The 14,945-nt window shown below is 44.6% G+C and overlaps 1 protein-coding gene and 1 pseudogene across 3 annotated transcripts in view; one reads left to right on the top strand and one right to left on the bottom strand.

Annotated features, from left to right (window-relative positions):
* LOC147620858 (putative 6-phosphogluconolactonase 1) overlaps positions 1-12,013 on the bottom strand; it is a 104,148-nt gene extending 92,135 nt beyond the window's left edge. For all 3 annotated transcript variants that reach the window (XM_086825125.1, XM_086825126.1, XM_086825124.1), the window contains exon 1: positions 11,900-12,013. In XM_086825125.1, the coding sequence (XP_086681251.1) occupies positions 11,900-11,944 (45 nt within the window). In that variant the 5' untranslated portion in view covers positions 11,945-12,013. The remainder of the gene's footprint in view (positions 1-11,899) is intronic.
* Positions 4,764-5,833, top strand: LOC147620859 (uncharacterized; annotated as a pseudogene).
* Positions 12,014-14,945: the final 2,932 nt, after the last annotated feature.

Consider the following 14,945-nt stretch of genomic DNA (forward strand, 5'->3'; position numbering starts at 1 on the left):
GCAGCATTTCTTTGTGGGTATCATTGCATAGTACCCATTCTTACATGGTATCAGAGCCGGGAAACATCTACAGGGACCTGCGTTTCTTTTCCCATGCTGCTGTTGACTGTTTACAGCATATAGGAGCTGTTCACTTGCTGCGTTTCTTCATCAGTAACCTGCGTTTTCCCGTGGAGCTGCGGGACTGCCTCAAGTGCTGTGTTTTTTCTTCCTACAGAGCTGCGGTTTTTTCTCTTGGAGGTGATGGCTTCTGGAGATCACCATTCTCCCCTCTCGGGGATTCTCTTCTCTTCCCCTACTCACAATACACAAGTGTCCTCTACATAGATACCTATTCCCTCTACCCAAATTCCTACGCCCTTACCCACTACTTCTTCTTCTCTCTTGTATCCACTGCCATTTACCCACCCCACCACTTCTCTTGGTTCTCCTCTTCCATTGTATCTACCTTCTTCTCTACCATCCTATGCTCCTCCCCAAGTCAGTGATTCTATGAAGCTGACATCCACCAATTATCATACCTCGTCCTATTATACCAAACTTCTTCTGGAGAGTGCTAGTGTATGGACTTCTGTCTCTACACCTTCTTTGGTGGATCCAACGTTCCGAGGACAGTTGGATGCTCGTGCTCGCCTCATCATCACACATTGCATGACTCCCAACATTAATGCTCAGTTCATCTCTTCTGGGAATAATGCACAACAGATATGGCTTGAGATTCAGAGGAGGTATGGTCGTGTTTCCTCCGTAAAGATTGCCATGTTGGAAGCGGACCTTGAGAAGTTGACGATCGCTCATCCCTTTGGATGAGTATCTTCCTTCTCTTGTGCTGTTACATGCTGATGCTATTATTGCAGAGCAGGTGGATGAGATATCCTCACATATTCCGGAGGCATCTTCCACTATCTTGAAGCCTGTTCCTACTTCGACCCTGGCAAATTCAGTTGTCACTGATGATCCTTTTGTTCCAGTGGTTGTTTCATTTACTTCTTCTTCAGAGGAGGATTCTACTTTGGTCCCGCTACTTGTTGCGATGATGCAGAGGAGGTACTACATTTTTCAGAGCCATCTATGGTTCCATCTCCTGAGGGCTTCTCTCTCCAAATTGATCCTGGTGTTTCGTATTCGATATCTTCTTGATCTTCTTGTCCTTCTCGGTATTCAGATGTACCATATCTTCGGGAGCTTTGTGCCTTTTATGAGGAGGTTGTTCCTTCAGACTCTTTGGAGGATTTTTTGCAGCATGCCGAAGTTGGTCCACCCATCTAGCGCTGAAGAGGAGGTGTTGGAAATTATTTCATCCCCAGCTGACTTTCCCATGCACATTCATGCTTGTATCTGGCTCCATTTGAAGCCCTGCATATGCATCTAGGCACTACATATTTTTTGCCTATTTTTAGGCATCATTTCAGATTTTTTATGCATTGTCGGCCAGTCCTTTGATTTTCTACTGGTTGGCCGACCAACTCCTCTCCCACCTAAATAAAGGTGGCTAGGCTTAGCCTCATTCTTCTCTCTCTTTTCAGCTTCTGCAGTGATAGGCAACATCTACATGACCTCCCTCATGCTGCTCCACATCATGTACTACCTTTTCTGGTGATATTCAGCTGTGATCTTCTTTTCTCCTTTACGCTTGTTGTCCATATACAGTGTTGTACAGTTCTTGTACAGTTCTTGCAGCATTTCTTTGTGGGTATCATTGCATAGTACCCATTCTTACAGTTACCCTTTGGGGTGGACAGTCACTAGACATCAGTAAACGGAATGGGTGCTTACCAAGCTGAAACAGAAATTGGAATTGGAAGTAAGCCACTTGGCCATTGCATGTCCGATTGCGCATAGTCCAATCGATCTTGGTTGCATATATACAGTTCATTTTTCCTTTGATGATGTTTGGCAAGCAAGACATAGCCCGCTTCATGTCTACTATTACAGAGACTTTCAGGCGGTCGCAGCATGGCTGTGAGGGCCGTAGGTTACTTTCCATGGAGCACTTGTGTTCGCCGAAGATGCATGGGGGACTTAATATTCTCAATATCCACATTCACATTCTGGCACACAAGGGGAAAATGATGCTTGAGTTAATGCAAGGCGATCAGCCCTGGGCTGTCATGATGCGCCATTTGCTCTCATATTTGACTGCTGATGCCTTTGGCCACTAGCAGCCAACTCAGTGGGATTTCCTTCTTGGGCACATTGATGGCAAAGTTAAGGGATGCCCTTTTGTGACCCGTATTCTTTCTGACAGGAAACACATTCTCTCTCATCTTAAATGGACTAGACGGGACACTCTTCATGGGAACTCTCTGCGTGCTGAGAGCTTGCATTGGTCGAAGGTGTTTGCACTTCCATTGGCTTTGCAGGAGCCCAGACGTTCATATTTTATTCAGTCAAAAGGGATCCATATTGTGGGTGATGTGCTTGATGATGCAAGAAATGCATTGTCTTTTCCAGCAGCAGTCAGACAGTTTGGATTGGGCCTGCACTATCGCTCCCTTTGGCATGCACTTTCACAGATGCTCCAGGACTTTCAGCCGATACCCTGTATTGAGCTTATGCATCGCCTCAAGGACTGGGCCCTCTACTCTGATGATCCGGGCTGCCGTCCGTTGATGTTGGCAGATGTTACGGTAGCCAAGTTGTATAAGGTTTTGTTGCCACCCCCTTGGATTTCAGATCATACAAATCGCATTTGGTCTATGACTCGTGATGCATGTTGGTGGTGAAGAAGATTGCGGCATCTCTAGGCTTGCAAACTGCCGCTTCGCCAGCGAGTTTTCTTATGGCGGGTCATGCTTGGGGTTTTCCCAGTTGGATACGTTTTGGCACGCAGACACGTTGGTCCATCAACTTGTCAGAGATGTATGGCCCCACAGGAGTCCATGGCCCATCTCTTCTAGCATTGCCCTGAGACTCGTGATTTCTTATAGTTTCTTCAGTAGCTTCTGCACAGGCACGCTTCCCTAGTGCTTCCTTCGGCAAGCTTTACTTCTCTTTGGAGTTCTCCTTGCTAGGCAAGGGTATGATCTTTTTTTCACTTGGGTTCGCTACTGGGCTCTTTGGACTCTATGGAAAGACAGAAACCATAGAGTATTTGGTGATCCGCCTCCAGCTAAATACCACTTCTTCCAAGTGTCTCTGCAACAATTGTTCTTCGCATGTATGCGTGCCCGTGATCTGGCTTACCCTGCATACTTGTCATACATTGCTATATTTTGATGTTGTAGATGCATGTCCTCTTTTTGCGGACTGCTTACTATAACATAAATATAAATAGACTTCACCAAAAAAAAGTGTGTGTGTGTGTTTGTGTGTTTGCAAAGCTTCCCCTATACCCAACAAAGCTCTAATCACTAGACTAAAAGCACATTGACACCTAGGTCCTCTGCAAAAGCACTAAACACCTACTCTCAGCATGCTACAGGATCCATGTAGTCTACCCACACCACCCTCTCCCCTTGCACGCTCAACTCTGGTGCTGCTCCCATTTGTGCTGTTGCACCTCCCGCATCCCCCTTGCCATGTGATAACCTTAAACCACCAAGAATTTTGAACTAAATGACTAGATGTTTGTTGTGCGAAGATCACCTTGACACAACACACATATAGGGATAAGACAAAAAAACAAAAATTCCTTGCTCTGCTCCAAGAACAAGTGACCATTAAAAGCAAAACTAGAAATGGTGCTTACATTGCCGAGCTCTTATTACTTCCAATCCTCTCATCATACAATCATGCTTTTATAGCTTTAGCTAAAGCTATTCTTGGCTATCCAAAAGGTAACATTAATTTTTTTTAAAATCTACCCGCTTTTTCTAAAGCATGCCTTCTACATAACTAGTGTTTGTGATTTCTATGGGCCAATAGATAATGCTACATGCCTATCAAAGCATTGTACTTGGTGAACATTAACACATCAATCTCTCTCTCTCTCTCTCTCTCTCTCTCTCTCTCTCTCTCTCTCTCTCTATACCCTTCCGCCTCCCGTGTAGCCGCCGCTCCCTTCCTGCTCGCTGTGCCCACCGTGCGACTGCTGCACGATTGCTGTGCGCCCCCCAGCTGGTCGACTCCACCCTCCGCCAACTCCCCCTTTCTCTTTTCGCCTGACCCTTCCGCCTCCCGTGTAGCCGCCGCTCCCTTCCTGCTCGCTGCCCACCGTGCGACTGCTGCACGATTGCTATGCGCCCCCAGCTGGTCGACTCCCCCCTCCGCCAACCCCCCCTCTCTCTTCGCTTCTCTCTTTTCGCTTCGCTTCTCTCTTTTCGCTCCGCCCCCACATGCTCTTCGCTTCTCTCTGCTCGCCCCAAAAGGACTCGGCCATCTCTCTCTCTCCTCGTAGCCCCCTCCCGCCACTCTCTCTCTCTCTCTCTCTCTCTCTCTCCCCCCCCCCCCCCCCCCGCCTGCTTCCCTCTCCCGCCTGCTGCGTATCTCTCTCTCTCTTCGCAACAGCCCCCTCTGGCCTCTCTCTCTCTGTGGGAAGCGCTGCAGACACGCACAGAGCTCTTCCTATGGCCAAGGGTTAATTAATTTTAAACCCGAAACCAGCCTTTTTCAGCCCAAGACAAGATGGAGAGGATCGACATTGAAGACCTGATCAAGGCAGCCATCCAACAACACAAGAAAGAGGAGGACAATGCAATTAATATGGTCAACCGGAGCCTTCTTGACAAAGTCAAGAAGCTTGAAGCGTGGATAGCAGCCCAAGATGCAGAGATCGCAAATCTCAAGAAGGAGATAGAAGAAGCACGTGCTCAACATAAGCTCGAGGAAGGTGAAATTCAGCCCGTCATGATGGAGGAGCTGAACACCATCAAGGCCCAAGTGAGAACACTTCAAGAGGGAGAAGAAAAGAAGGCCCGGGAGACCTCCTCGTGGGTGGAGGTGCTCATGAAGACGCAAAAGCAAGTAGATGAAACGGAGAAATGGATAGAAGTGGTCAAGAAAGGTAAGAACAAGGAGGCCGAAAGCACATCTACCTCGAAGATTATCAACCTAACCATTGAGGAGGAACAAAGAAGAAAGACAAGGGAACTTCATGTGCGGATCAAGGGTCTTAAGGACAGTGACAATGTAGAGGAGGAAGCCAAAGATTTATACACACGCATGGGCATTTCGAGGCCTACACACACGGGGGCTTGGAGAGTGGGCAAGAAAGACAAGAATGGAGGAGAGAGCTCGAAGGAGAGAGCTCTCATTTTACGCTTTCCCACCTTGGAGGCCAAGAAGGATTTCTTGGCCAAGCGCTCCGCCCTTAAGAAAACGGGCATCTTTTTAGGAGATGACCTCACCTTGGCATAGCTAGCACATATGAGGGAGTGCATGCCGGAGATTAGGGCAGCCAGAGAAAAAGGGAAGCTAGCATTTTACAGAGGAGGCAGAGTGGTGATACTAGAGAGACGCACCACCTGACGGTGCGAGACCTATGGGACCAGTCTGAGACTTGCAGTATGGAACTGCAACGGAGCATTGAGACTGGATAAGGGGGCCTTTGAGGACAGCTTCAGAGATAGGGACATCATCTTCTACTCGGAGACACATCAGGCCCCAGGCAGCACATTACCGAGAGTGGTGGGATACAGATGGGAGACGACTTGTAGACAGGAGGCCCGTTTGAAGCATGGTGGTCGCGGATCTGGAGGAGTTGCAGTTCTTTTTAGAGAGGATCTTCATCCACTCATCCATGTTATGCGCCGTGATGAGAGCGCGAGGTACATGTGGGTCAGAGTGAGGGGCAGATGAGGGTAGACCCCTATACATTGCTATATGTTACTTTCCACCCAGCACATCTCATTATGCAGCGCCCAAGGGGCAATCTCCATATATGATTCTAGATGAGGACATATGGGAGTTCTCCAGGGAGGGAGATATTATCATACTTGGGGACTTTAATGCTCGAACGGCTCAATACCAGACCTCCTTCTTTCACACTGTAGAGGAGATGTTGAGAGAAATAGATGTGGAGGAGATGTGTTTGACCCGGAGATCACAGGATGAGGTGGAGTGTACTGAGTATGGGAGATACCTCTTGGAGATGGGGACTGCACATGGGCTGGCCATTTTAAATGGCCTAGAGAGGTATCCACTTGCCAGTGGCTTTACTTGCTTTCCACACAGACATGGGGCCAGCACAGTGGATTATGTTTTAACCTCACCAACCTTCATCCCGAGTATCCAGGTTTTTGCGATTGGCCCCAGGCCCATCAGAGTTACGGTGGATCACGCACTTCTCTCCTTACGGTGGATTTCCACTACAGTACCCGCTAGGTTGGGCAGTCCTCCTATCACCCGAGATATACCTTCTGTAGAGAGACCGATGGAGTATACACCACAGATATCTACAGCTTGTTGAGTGCAGGGCCATTAGCAGAGCTCACACAGATCCTGACAGAGGCTTTACATACAGCTGCAGCGACGGCCCTCCCACACACGCAGCATACAGTACGACCACGTCCTGGGAGCATGCCCCACGATAGTTGGTATGATGATGATTGTAGGGAGCTCAGAGCCCGGCTACAAAGAGAGGTGGCCACAGGTGTTACTACATATAGACAGTCACACATCATCTTCCGATCTCACATTCGGCGGAAGAAGAGAGCATTCTTAGCTCGGCTGGAGAGAGACATCTATCAATTGTTTTTGAGTCAGGATTCTGGGGAGGCCTGGAGATTGCTTAGAGAGCACCCCCCGCCTCCGGCCATTACCTCTCCAAATACATGGGGCGAGTATGCAGCCCCCTCTACACAATACCAGAGCAGCCACCACTACCGAACCCTCCAGAGCCTTGTCCACCCACTTCTACCTTCTTCACAGCAGAGATGGTGAGGAGGGCCATCAACAGATTGCATACAAGGAGGGCACAGGATCATGAGGGCATTGTAGCCGAGCATTTCATACATGCTAGAGATATGATTGCACTTGCTAGCTCTCATGTTTAATAGAGCCATGTGTGAGGGGTTTCCTGGGACTTGGAGTACTTCCACGATTGTGCCGGTACTCAAGTTTGGAGATCCGAGCCTGCCGACTAACTACCGCACCATTATGATTGGTCACTCGCTGCCCAAGCTATATGCCTCTATTCTTGAGCAGGAGTTGAGCAAATGGGCAGAGAGACAAGGGGTTAGAGCTCAGGGACAGGCCGGTTTCAGGAGGAGATTCTCTACTTTGGATCATATCTTTACCCTCAGGGCTATCATTGAGGAGGGCAGAGCACATGGGAGGAGGATCTACTGTGGCTTTGTGGATTTCCGCAAGGCCTTTGACACAGTGCCCAGAACTAGACTGATGCGCAGGCTGCAAGACTTAGGGGTTCCATGTGAGCTCATTTGGGGTATTATGGCACTTTATGAGACAGTAGTTGGGCAGGTGCGGACTTCAGAGGGTCTCTCCTAGCCAGTACACTCCACTATAGGGGTGAAACAGGGCTACCGCTCTCTCCGACTGTATTTGGACTATACATTGATGAGATCTCTAATTATACTGGGACACGAGGGGACAGAGGAGCCCAGTTGGCTGGCACTTGGATACCTCTGCTCTTATATGCTGATGATATTGTGCTTATAGCAGACTCACCAGAGGGTACGCAGAGGCACTTGGATACTTTACATGCTTATGCACAGGATAGTGGACTCTCAGTTAACCTTGGTAAGACCAAGGTTATGGTGTTTAACACTACAGCTCAGTGGGTCTGGAGATCAACGCCTATTTTCACATATGGGCAGGAGACAGTGGAGTATGTTGACTCATACACATATCTTGGAGTGTTCACTCGGCCCACATTTTCTATGAGGGGGCAGCAGAGGCCAGATTGACTAGAGGATATGCAGCACTAGGAGGTCTAGAGAGGATGTGCTCACAGGTACAGTTTCAGGAGCCACGCACTAAGTTGTGGCTTTTTGACACGCTGGTCACATCCTAGATCGTCACAGTCGATCAGGACGCACATACGATGGATGGAGATTGATGGAGAGACCACTTGTGTCCATGATCTCCAGGATGATTCGGGCTAAGGCCTCGGTATCCCATGAGATTATCAGAGCCGAGATGGGAGCACCACCGATCGTAGTCGAGGCTCTTGCCAGATCAATGTCCTTCATTCATAGCACCTGGGAGCTTCCCCGACACCGGTATGCATGACTTGCTTTAGAGTCCTCTCATCAACTAGCCATGGAGGGAGACACTTCATGTTGGTATGCGCAGATAGCATCCTGTTTTGAGCTCCACGGGTTCAGTTTAGACAGACTTCCACCCTTCCAGTACTCTTTGGAGGCACCCTCTCTCACTTTGACACATTCTGAGATTAGTAGAGTCATCAGACAGGACCTCATTCAATTGGACACTAGGAGGACATGGCTAGAGCCCTCACAGGAGTTGGGGACGAAGATGGCTTTATATAGAGACCATCTTCTCCGCACCACTGAGGATGGCTTTATACTTAGACCGAGCTACATGAATACCCATCTGTCTCATGGATTGAGGTGCGCCATTGGGCAGATCCGCACCTCTTCACATCAGTTAGAGATAGAGACAGGCAGATTTAGAGGCATACCTCCAGGGGACAGGATTTGTCAGATTTGTTGGATAGAGCTAGAGACGGAGGAGCACTACATCTGTCGTTGCACAGCATATTATGAGATTCGAGGGCGCTACCATTGCCTTTTCACAGAGGGATTTGGACCACTGGCCTAGAGTCATGGACTATTGTGATCAGCGATGCTTGGGTTTTTATCTCCTGGAGATCCGCAAGCTCAGAGAGTCCATTATCACGAGCAGACGCCCGACTGGCAGGGAGTCCACACAGAGACAGATTACTGACTTCTTTAGAGGGACTACCCGGGAGGGGACAGCCGACATCCCAACAGTGGACACCCCGTGGGACTCTAGTTGAGAGAGCTATCCAGTTGGGCAGATCCAGACGCCCGAGGGTTCGCGGATCCTCACATCGGAGACGGTGCCTACACCGGAGGATTTAGAGCATCATTGTGAGGCATCGGGCTCGTCCGACCAGGCATCTCACTATGGCAGATGCCAGATATCCAGGCCATTCGGCAGAGACCCATGCTAGAGCTCCTAGGATGATTACGACTCCAGCCATATACTGTTGTACTCACTGTCACTTTTGTACTCCCCCATATTCATGTATTCATGTATCCATGTACTCATGTACCCCATTTTGACTAGTAGCATTAGCTTCCCACTCTCCCTAGTTGCTGCTTCCAGATGCTCCCTACTGATGTATTGTAGGGCTAGATACTTACCTTCAGTTCTTTCTTTTCTATTCCGGACAGTGTATCAGATGTCACATGGTTGTAACTTTGGTCTCATAGGTCACTTTGGCCTTTTGAAGACGTTAATATAACATTTCATTTCATTTTCTCTCTCTAGGCTCTCCTCGTACCATGTCAACCTACAAAGGATGTGGATTGGAGAAGGTCAACTTGTCACTTTCTGAAGAGATTTCAAAGAGTCTCTCCAAGTCCAATACGGAGGATGATGTGACTATGAGTGATTCAACACTCCCCATGGTTGTCGCTTCATTAGTGTTTCTCGTGTGTTGCATGAATCAAGATCACGCTTCCGCAACACATGTAACATCATAGGCCTCATCCCTCCACCCGAAGGTTACAGATCTAGGATATCCTTACTTTAGCTTATGTAGCAAGTTTCATACAGTTTTTCTTTTCCATGGTTCAGTATTCATCACGAATACATTTTACTACCTTTTTGGTCTCATAGACCTTTGAGCCTTTTGAAGACGTTAATATCTTTCTTTCTCTCTCCATGTGCGGTTCTTGAGGAGGATAGTATCATCATATGAATCTTGCACTACCATCCCCCATCATACGCAATGGCACCTTACCACATAGCTACTTGTGCTCACACATCATTGACACATGTTTTCAACATAGATAGTGAGTCTTTTTTCTCAATTTTTCTTCAATGACACAGCATTTCTCATGGAGATATTGTACTACTTTGGCCTCATAGATCCTTCATGTCTTTTGAAGACGTTAATCTTTCCCCCCCTCTCTCTCTCTCTCTCAGACTTCACATACATCGGACATGGGTGTTTGGTAAGAAGTGAGAGTTCTACAAAGATTACTTCCTAAGACTTAGAGGAAGCATTCATGGAGATCCCGGGATACATACAAATACACACGTCACATGCTATGCATATCGAAATCGGTTAGTTCAAGCCCCAAGGTATCCTCCCACCGCCTCATAGTAGAGACTGCCAAAGCCGAGAATATACCCCAAGAGGAGAGGATATGCAAAGAGTATGCACCACGAGAGCGGTAGAGGAAGAGGCCCATTATATGTTTAGCTGTCTTGCTTACTATACGGGGGAGATTCCACCGCCTTTTCTGAGAGGGATTCGGGCCACTCACATGAGTGATATAGTATGAGGATCAGAGATGCCTCGGCATGTACTTGATGGAACTCAGACAAACAACACAAGGATATAGTGTTGAGGCAACATGCTAAGAGACAAGCCTAACCCTGACTGGACACCTCCAGGTAAAGATGTTACTAGAGTCTGCTTCCTCACATTAGAAGGTTAAAGCTACTTTCACTAGCACAAAAGTATAATTGCACTAAGGTAGTGAAAGATGTAGGTCTATGCATCAAACCTTATGAGGAGAAAAGGGATTTCCTAGTAGTACCTTTGCAGGGGGTAGATATGATACTAGGTATGCCTCAAACCTTATGAGGAGAAAAGGGATTGGTTGCAACACAGCTAGCCCATGTTACAAATGGTAGTCCCCCTCCGAATCTCAGGACTCTCACCGGTCTCATCAGAAAATAGTGTCTCGTCCCATGTAGGTTACACTAAAGTTTCCAGAACCTGACCACAAAATCCATAATCAGCTTGTCTGCAGCATGGTCCCATAAACCGCGTGCCATCATGGGATACTAGGTGCTGATGGCTTTTTCCTCATCCCACCATTGCAAACTTGCTCATCTCTGCTTTTTCCTCATCCCACCATTGCAAACTTGCTCATCTCTTTTCCACTACTCTTCAAGACTGGTCTTCTCTGCCTTGGGCCTTGGCTGTAGCCCTCCTAAAAATATGCTTCTCCATGGCACATGCATCTGGGCAGCATGTGACAAGGTCCATTATTTCAAAGTTCCATAAGAATAGCTGGAAAGAAAGTCGACTGCGATATCAGAGATACACGAAGAATCCTAGGAGTGCCCTAGACAATAGATGCTTATTCAAAGCATCTGGGCCATTGAAGAATGTCTCAACACTTCGTATGTCTGATGATTATTTGTATGAGAACTTCAAATCTAAAGAGATGACTAAGACCATCAGGATTGAGACCTCATGGCACCTTTGCACCTTATAAAATCCCCACTTGAGAGTGCCATCAAACATATTGTTTCAAGCTCATTAAAGCAAACACTTGCAAAAAAGAAACCAAAGGGCACATTAATGACATGGTCTGGCTTTCCCTTTAGAGAGCTTACTGTCCTTTTAAAAAAAATCATTAAAAAATATCACATCATTACAGCTTGCCATTATAATGTATTTACTTTCTTTTCCAAATTTTAAAAAGCAAGCCTAGTGTACCACTGGATATTTGTAGTTCAAAACATGAAGCATTGCTTGTATAATTTTTCTTATTTAAGAATTTTATTATTAAAAGAAAAAAAACTAAAAATTTTTGAAAACGTGTGGTGCTAAATTTGATTTTTCAAAGTTTTGATACGCCTTTTCGTGCTAACCCCAAAAAAAAAAAAAGAATTAAAAAGAAGAAAAGGGAAGGAAAGAAGTAGGGGCGTTTATTTCTGAATAATCTCATCCATAACCCAAATGCAAGCTGAATAAGAAAAATGAACAATGCGGCTAATTGGATGCTTAATGATGAGAAGGTAAATTAGTGGGCATTATTATTACCTGCCAGAAGGGTGAAGACGAGAGCGCCTTCGTTAACACAGACATGGCGAGCAGAAGGAAATGAGAATCCAGGCGCTTTTGAGAAAAATGTGGATAAACATGCTATAATATTATATTTATGTAGACAATATATTAGAATAGATAATATTATTAGCAATTGTAGAGTAATGTCGTTTAATATATATTATGTTAATAATATTATTATCAATTGTAGAGTAATGTAGTTTAATAATTGAAGTAAGCATTTTTTCCCTTCTTTTTTCCCCATAGTAATTACTTAATTAAGTAAGTAATATTATGTTATAGGAATATCAGTTTTATTGTCATGTAGTTTAATTATTAAAGTAAGGCTTCTTGTTTTTCCTGAGAGTAGGCACTTAATTAAGATGCCACTAGGGTAGATTCAAACCCAATACAAGAAGTGGGTGATGCCATTGAGTTATTGCTCAAGAGGCTAGTAAGCCATCTTTTCATCGTAGCACTCCACCATTTCAATGAGCTAATGCCTCAAAAATTAGCAGTTGTAGTCCCATAGTTGGTTAGGGGTTAGAATCTTTAGGCAGTGCCCAAGTTCATACCTCACTAGCTATAGCAAGCAGGCATTATTTTGGTTATCACTTAATAAATATATCATACCCTCCAAAAAAAAAATCCATTGAAGCCAATTACGGATTTTATCAGTTTATGTCAACAACTAAATATCTCATATCAAGTTACGTGTCATACAACAAATATATTCATTCATTGAACTAAATAGCAGTCAAAAATACTATGAACCTTGGCTCAAATTAATGATATTTGCATGTGATGGTGTTCTTTTCAATCTTGCCCCACTACAAATATTTCCATGAAGGACCAACAAATGAGCCCTCATCAATCAACCCCTCCAACCATGTTAGTCAAACAAAGCTTGAGACATAGACATCAAAAATGACCCGTGGAAGCAATCCAAAGTATGCTCCATTGGGTAAACATCAAAAGCATACCTTTTCTTTGTGAGAAGTAAAAAGTTTGGTGGATCAATCACTTCTTCTTTTTAGATCAAAAGTATACCTTTTCTTTGTGAGAAGTACAACGTTTGGTTGATCAATCAGTGAACATCCCATCTTGACATAATGTTTGAACACTCTTTATCAAAAATTTACTTATAAATGTAACAAATTTGATATCTTTTCAAACATGTGTTGTATTCGTTGCAAATCTTCAAGGGGTGGGAACTTCTTGGGCAAGTCCTCCCCACATGATCTACTTTATTTATTTAAGGGATGAGAACTTCTTGTGCAAGTACTCCATACTTTATTTTCTCAAGATTGCTTGTACGAGTCCCTTATTTTCTCAAGATTGCTTGTACAAGTCCCTTGTGTGAGGTAGCATACTTTCTCAAGCTATCATACTTACTAGTGCAAGTCATGTAAATGACATGAGTTGACGCCCTCCAATTGTTGTGTTTCCCTCTAATTGAGTTGAGCCCTCCAATTGTCGTGTTTCCCTCCAATTGAGTTGAGCCTAATTCAGTGGAAATAGTGGAATCTGCCAATACTAGATAAAGACAAAAAAGTCCTTAACATTTGAGACATGTACCTTTCCAAGTTAAAAAGTAGTGATGTTGATCCATCTCATGATCAATGAGTTCTTCTAGAGTTTTTATATCTAAATACAAGACAACCAGAGAAACAAAAAATAATCAACCAATGTAAGCATGTAAACAATCATACAGTGTCAATCTTGTTTATGTGTATGGTTTGTTCCCAAAATAAATTTAGGCAAAATCTAGTGACCTTTACTCCAACTCATCTATCTTATACTAAGGAAACATAGAGAAGCCAGTCTCTCTTTGTCTCCATTCTATTAGCCATTGTGTTCCACAAGATACCATATCCATTGTGTTCCACATGGATATGGTGGAGTGATTTTAGTGATGTGTGATCTGAGGTGGGAGTGTGTCATGGAAGGGATCTTAGGAAGTTAAACACATGCAACAAGATTATACACCTCTTTCTATTAGGAGAAGAAAACATAGGGATAAATTTTCAAAACCAAATGATCTCATTGAGTCATAACCTACCCATAATGTAAGGTTTTATAAGTTCAAGAGGACATTCTCAATAAATCCACCAAGAATTTTTAATTAGATTTGATTAAGAATGAATGAGGTAGCCTCATTTTTATACTAGTTAGAGCCCCTTGGAACTGTGAGTTTCCACAACAAGCAGGCAAAGATCACCAAATTAATACATGATGTTAGTTAGAGCCCCTTGGAACTATGAGTTTCTACAACAAGCAAGCAAAGATCACCAAACTAATACATGATGCTAGGAAGAAGGTGCCATTGATGATTCTATGGTTTAATGGGAAATCTTATGCTTAGGAAACCATAAGGCAACATTAGTAAGTATTGTATATAGGCTTTCATGTTTATGTGTAGGTCTTCTTTAATAAAATGTAAAATCCAACCTTAGGTAACTATAACCCTACTCATGAAAGAGGCCTAAATTATTCAGAATGAAGAAACATAATATAAAGCTACAACGCTATAGGCCTACACCTTAAGGTTAAAAGGCCTTCAAATTTGCGCCTAATCTTTGTTGGCTCAATAAATGCATCCAATCAATCTTGCCAAATGTCTATCTCCTCCTTTGCATATCAAAGAATGGCTATTTGTACATCAACACAACCTTTCATGCTTGGCGAGGTGTAACAACTTTCATGCTTGGAGAGGTGTAACACCAGTCTTGAACAAAATCAAAGTTAAGACTCAAGAATGAGAAGTATGTGCAACAAATGTCACCTAACTCTAAATGTTTTTGGCAAAGGGTGAGTAAAGTCATGATCTTACTACACCTAATTTTCAATAAAGCCACAGCATCCTCTCTAGCTCAAATACTTCCTTCCACCATGTCTTCCAAAGTGGAAGAGGCAAGGAGAGGAGGATATGTTGCCTTGGATGGTAGATTATCTTTGGGCATAATCAAATCTCTCTCTCTCTCTCTCTCTCTCTCTCTCTCTCTCTCTCTCTCTCTCATGAATAGTAGATCTGAATCAATGA

Source organism: Cibotium barometz, chromosome 31 (assembly GCF_041138505.1).
Source record: "Cibotium barometz isolate CiBa-2024 chromosome 31, ASM4113850v1, whole genome shotgun sequence".
In the NCBI taxonomy this organism is placed as follows: domain Eukaryota; kingdom Viridiplantae; phylum Streptophyta; class Polypodiopsida; order Cyatheales; family Cibotiaceae; genus Cibotium; species Cibotium barometz.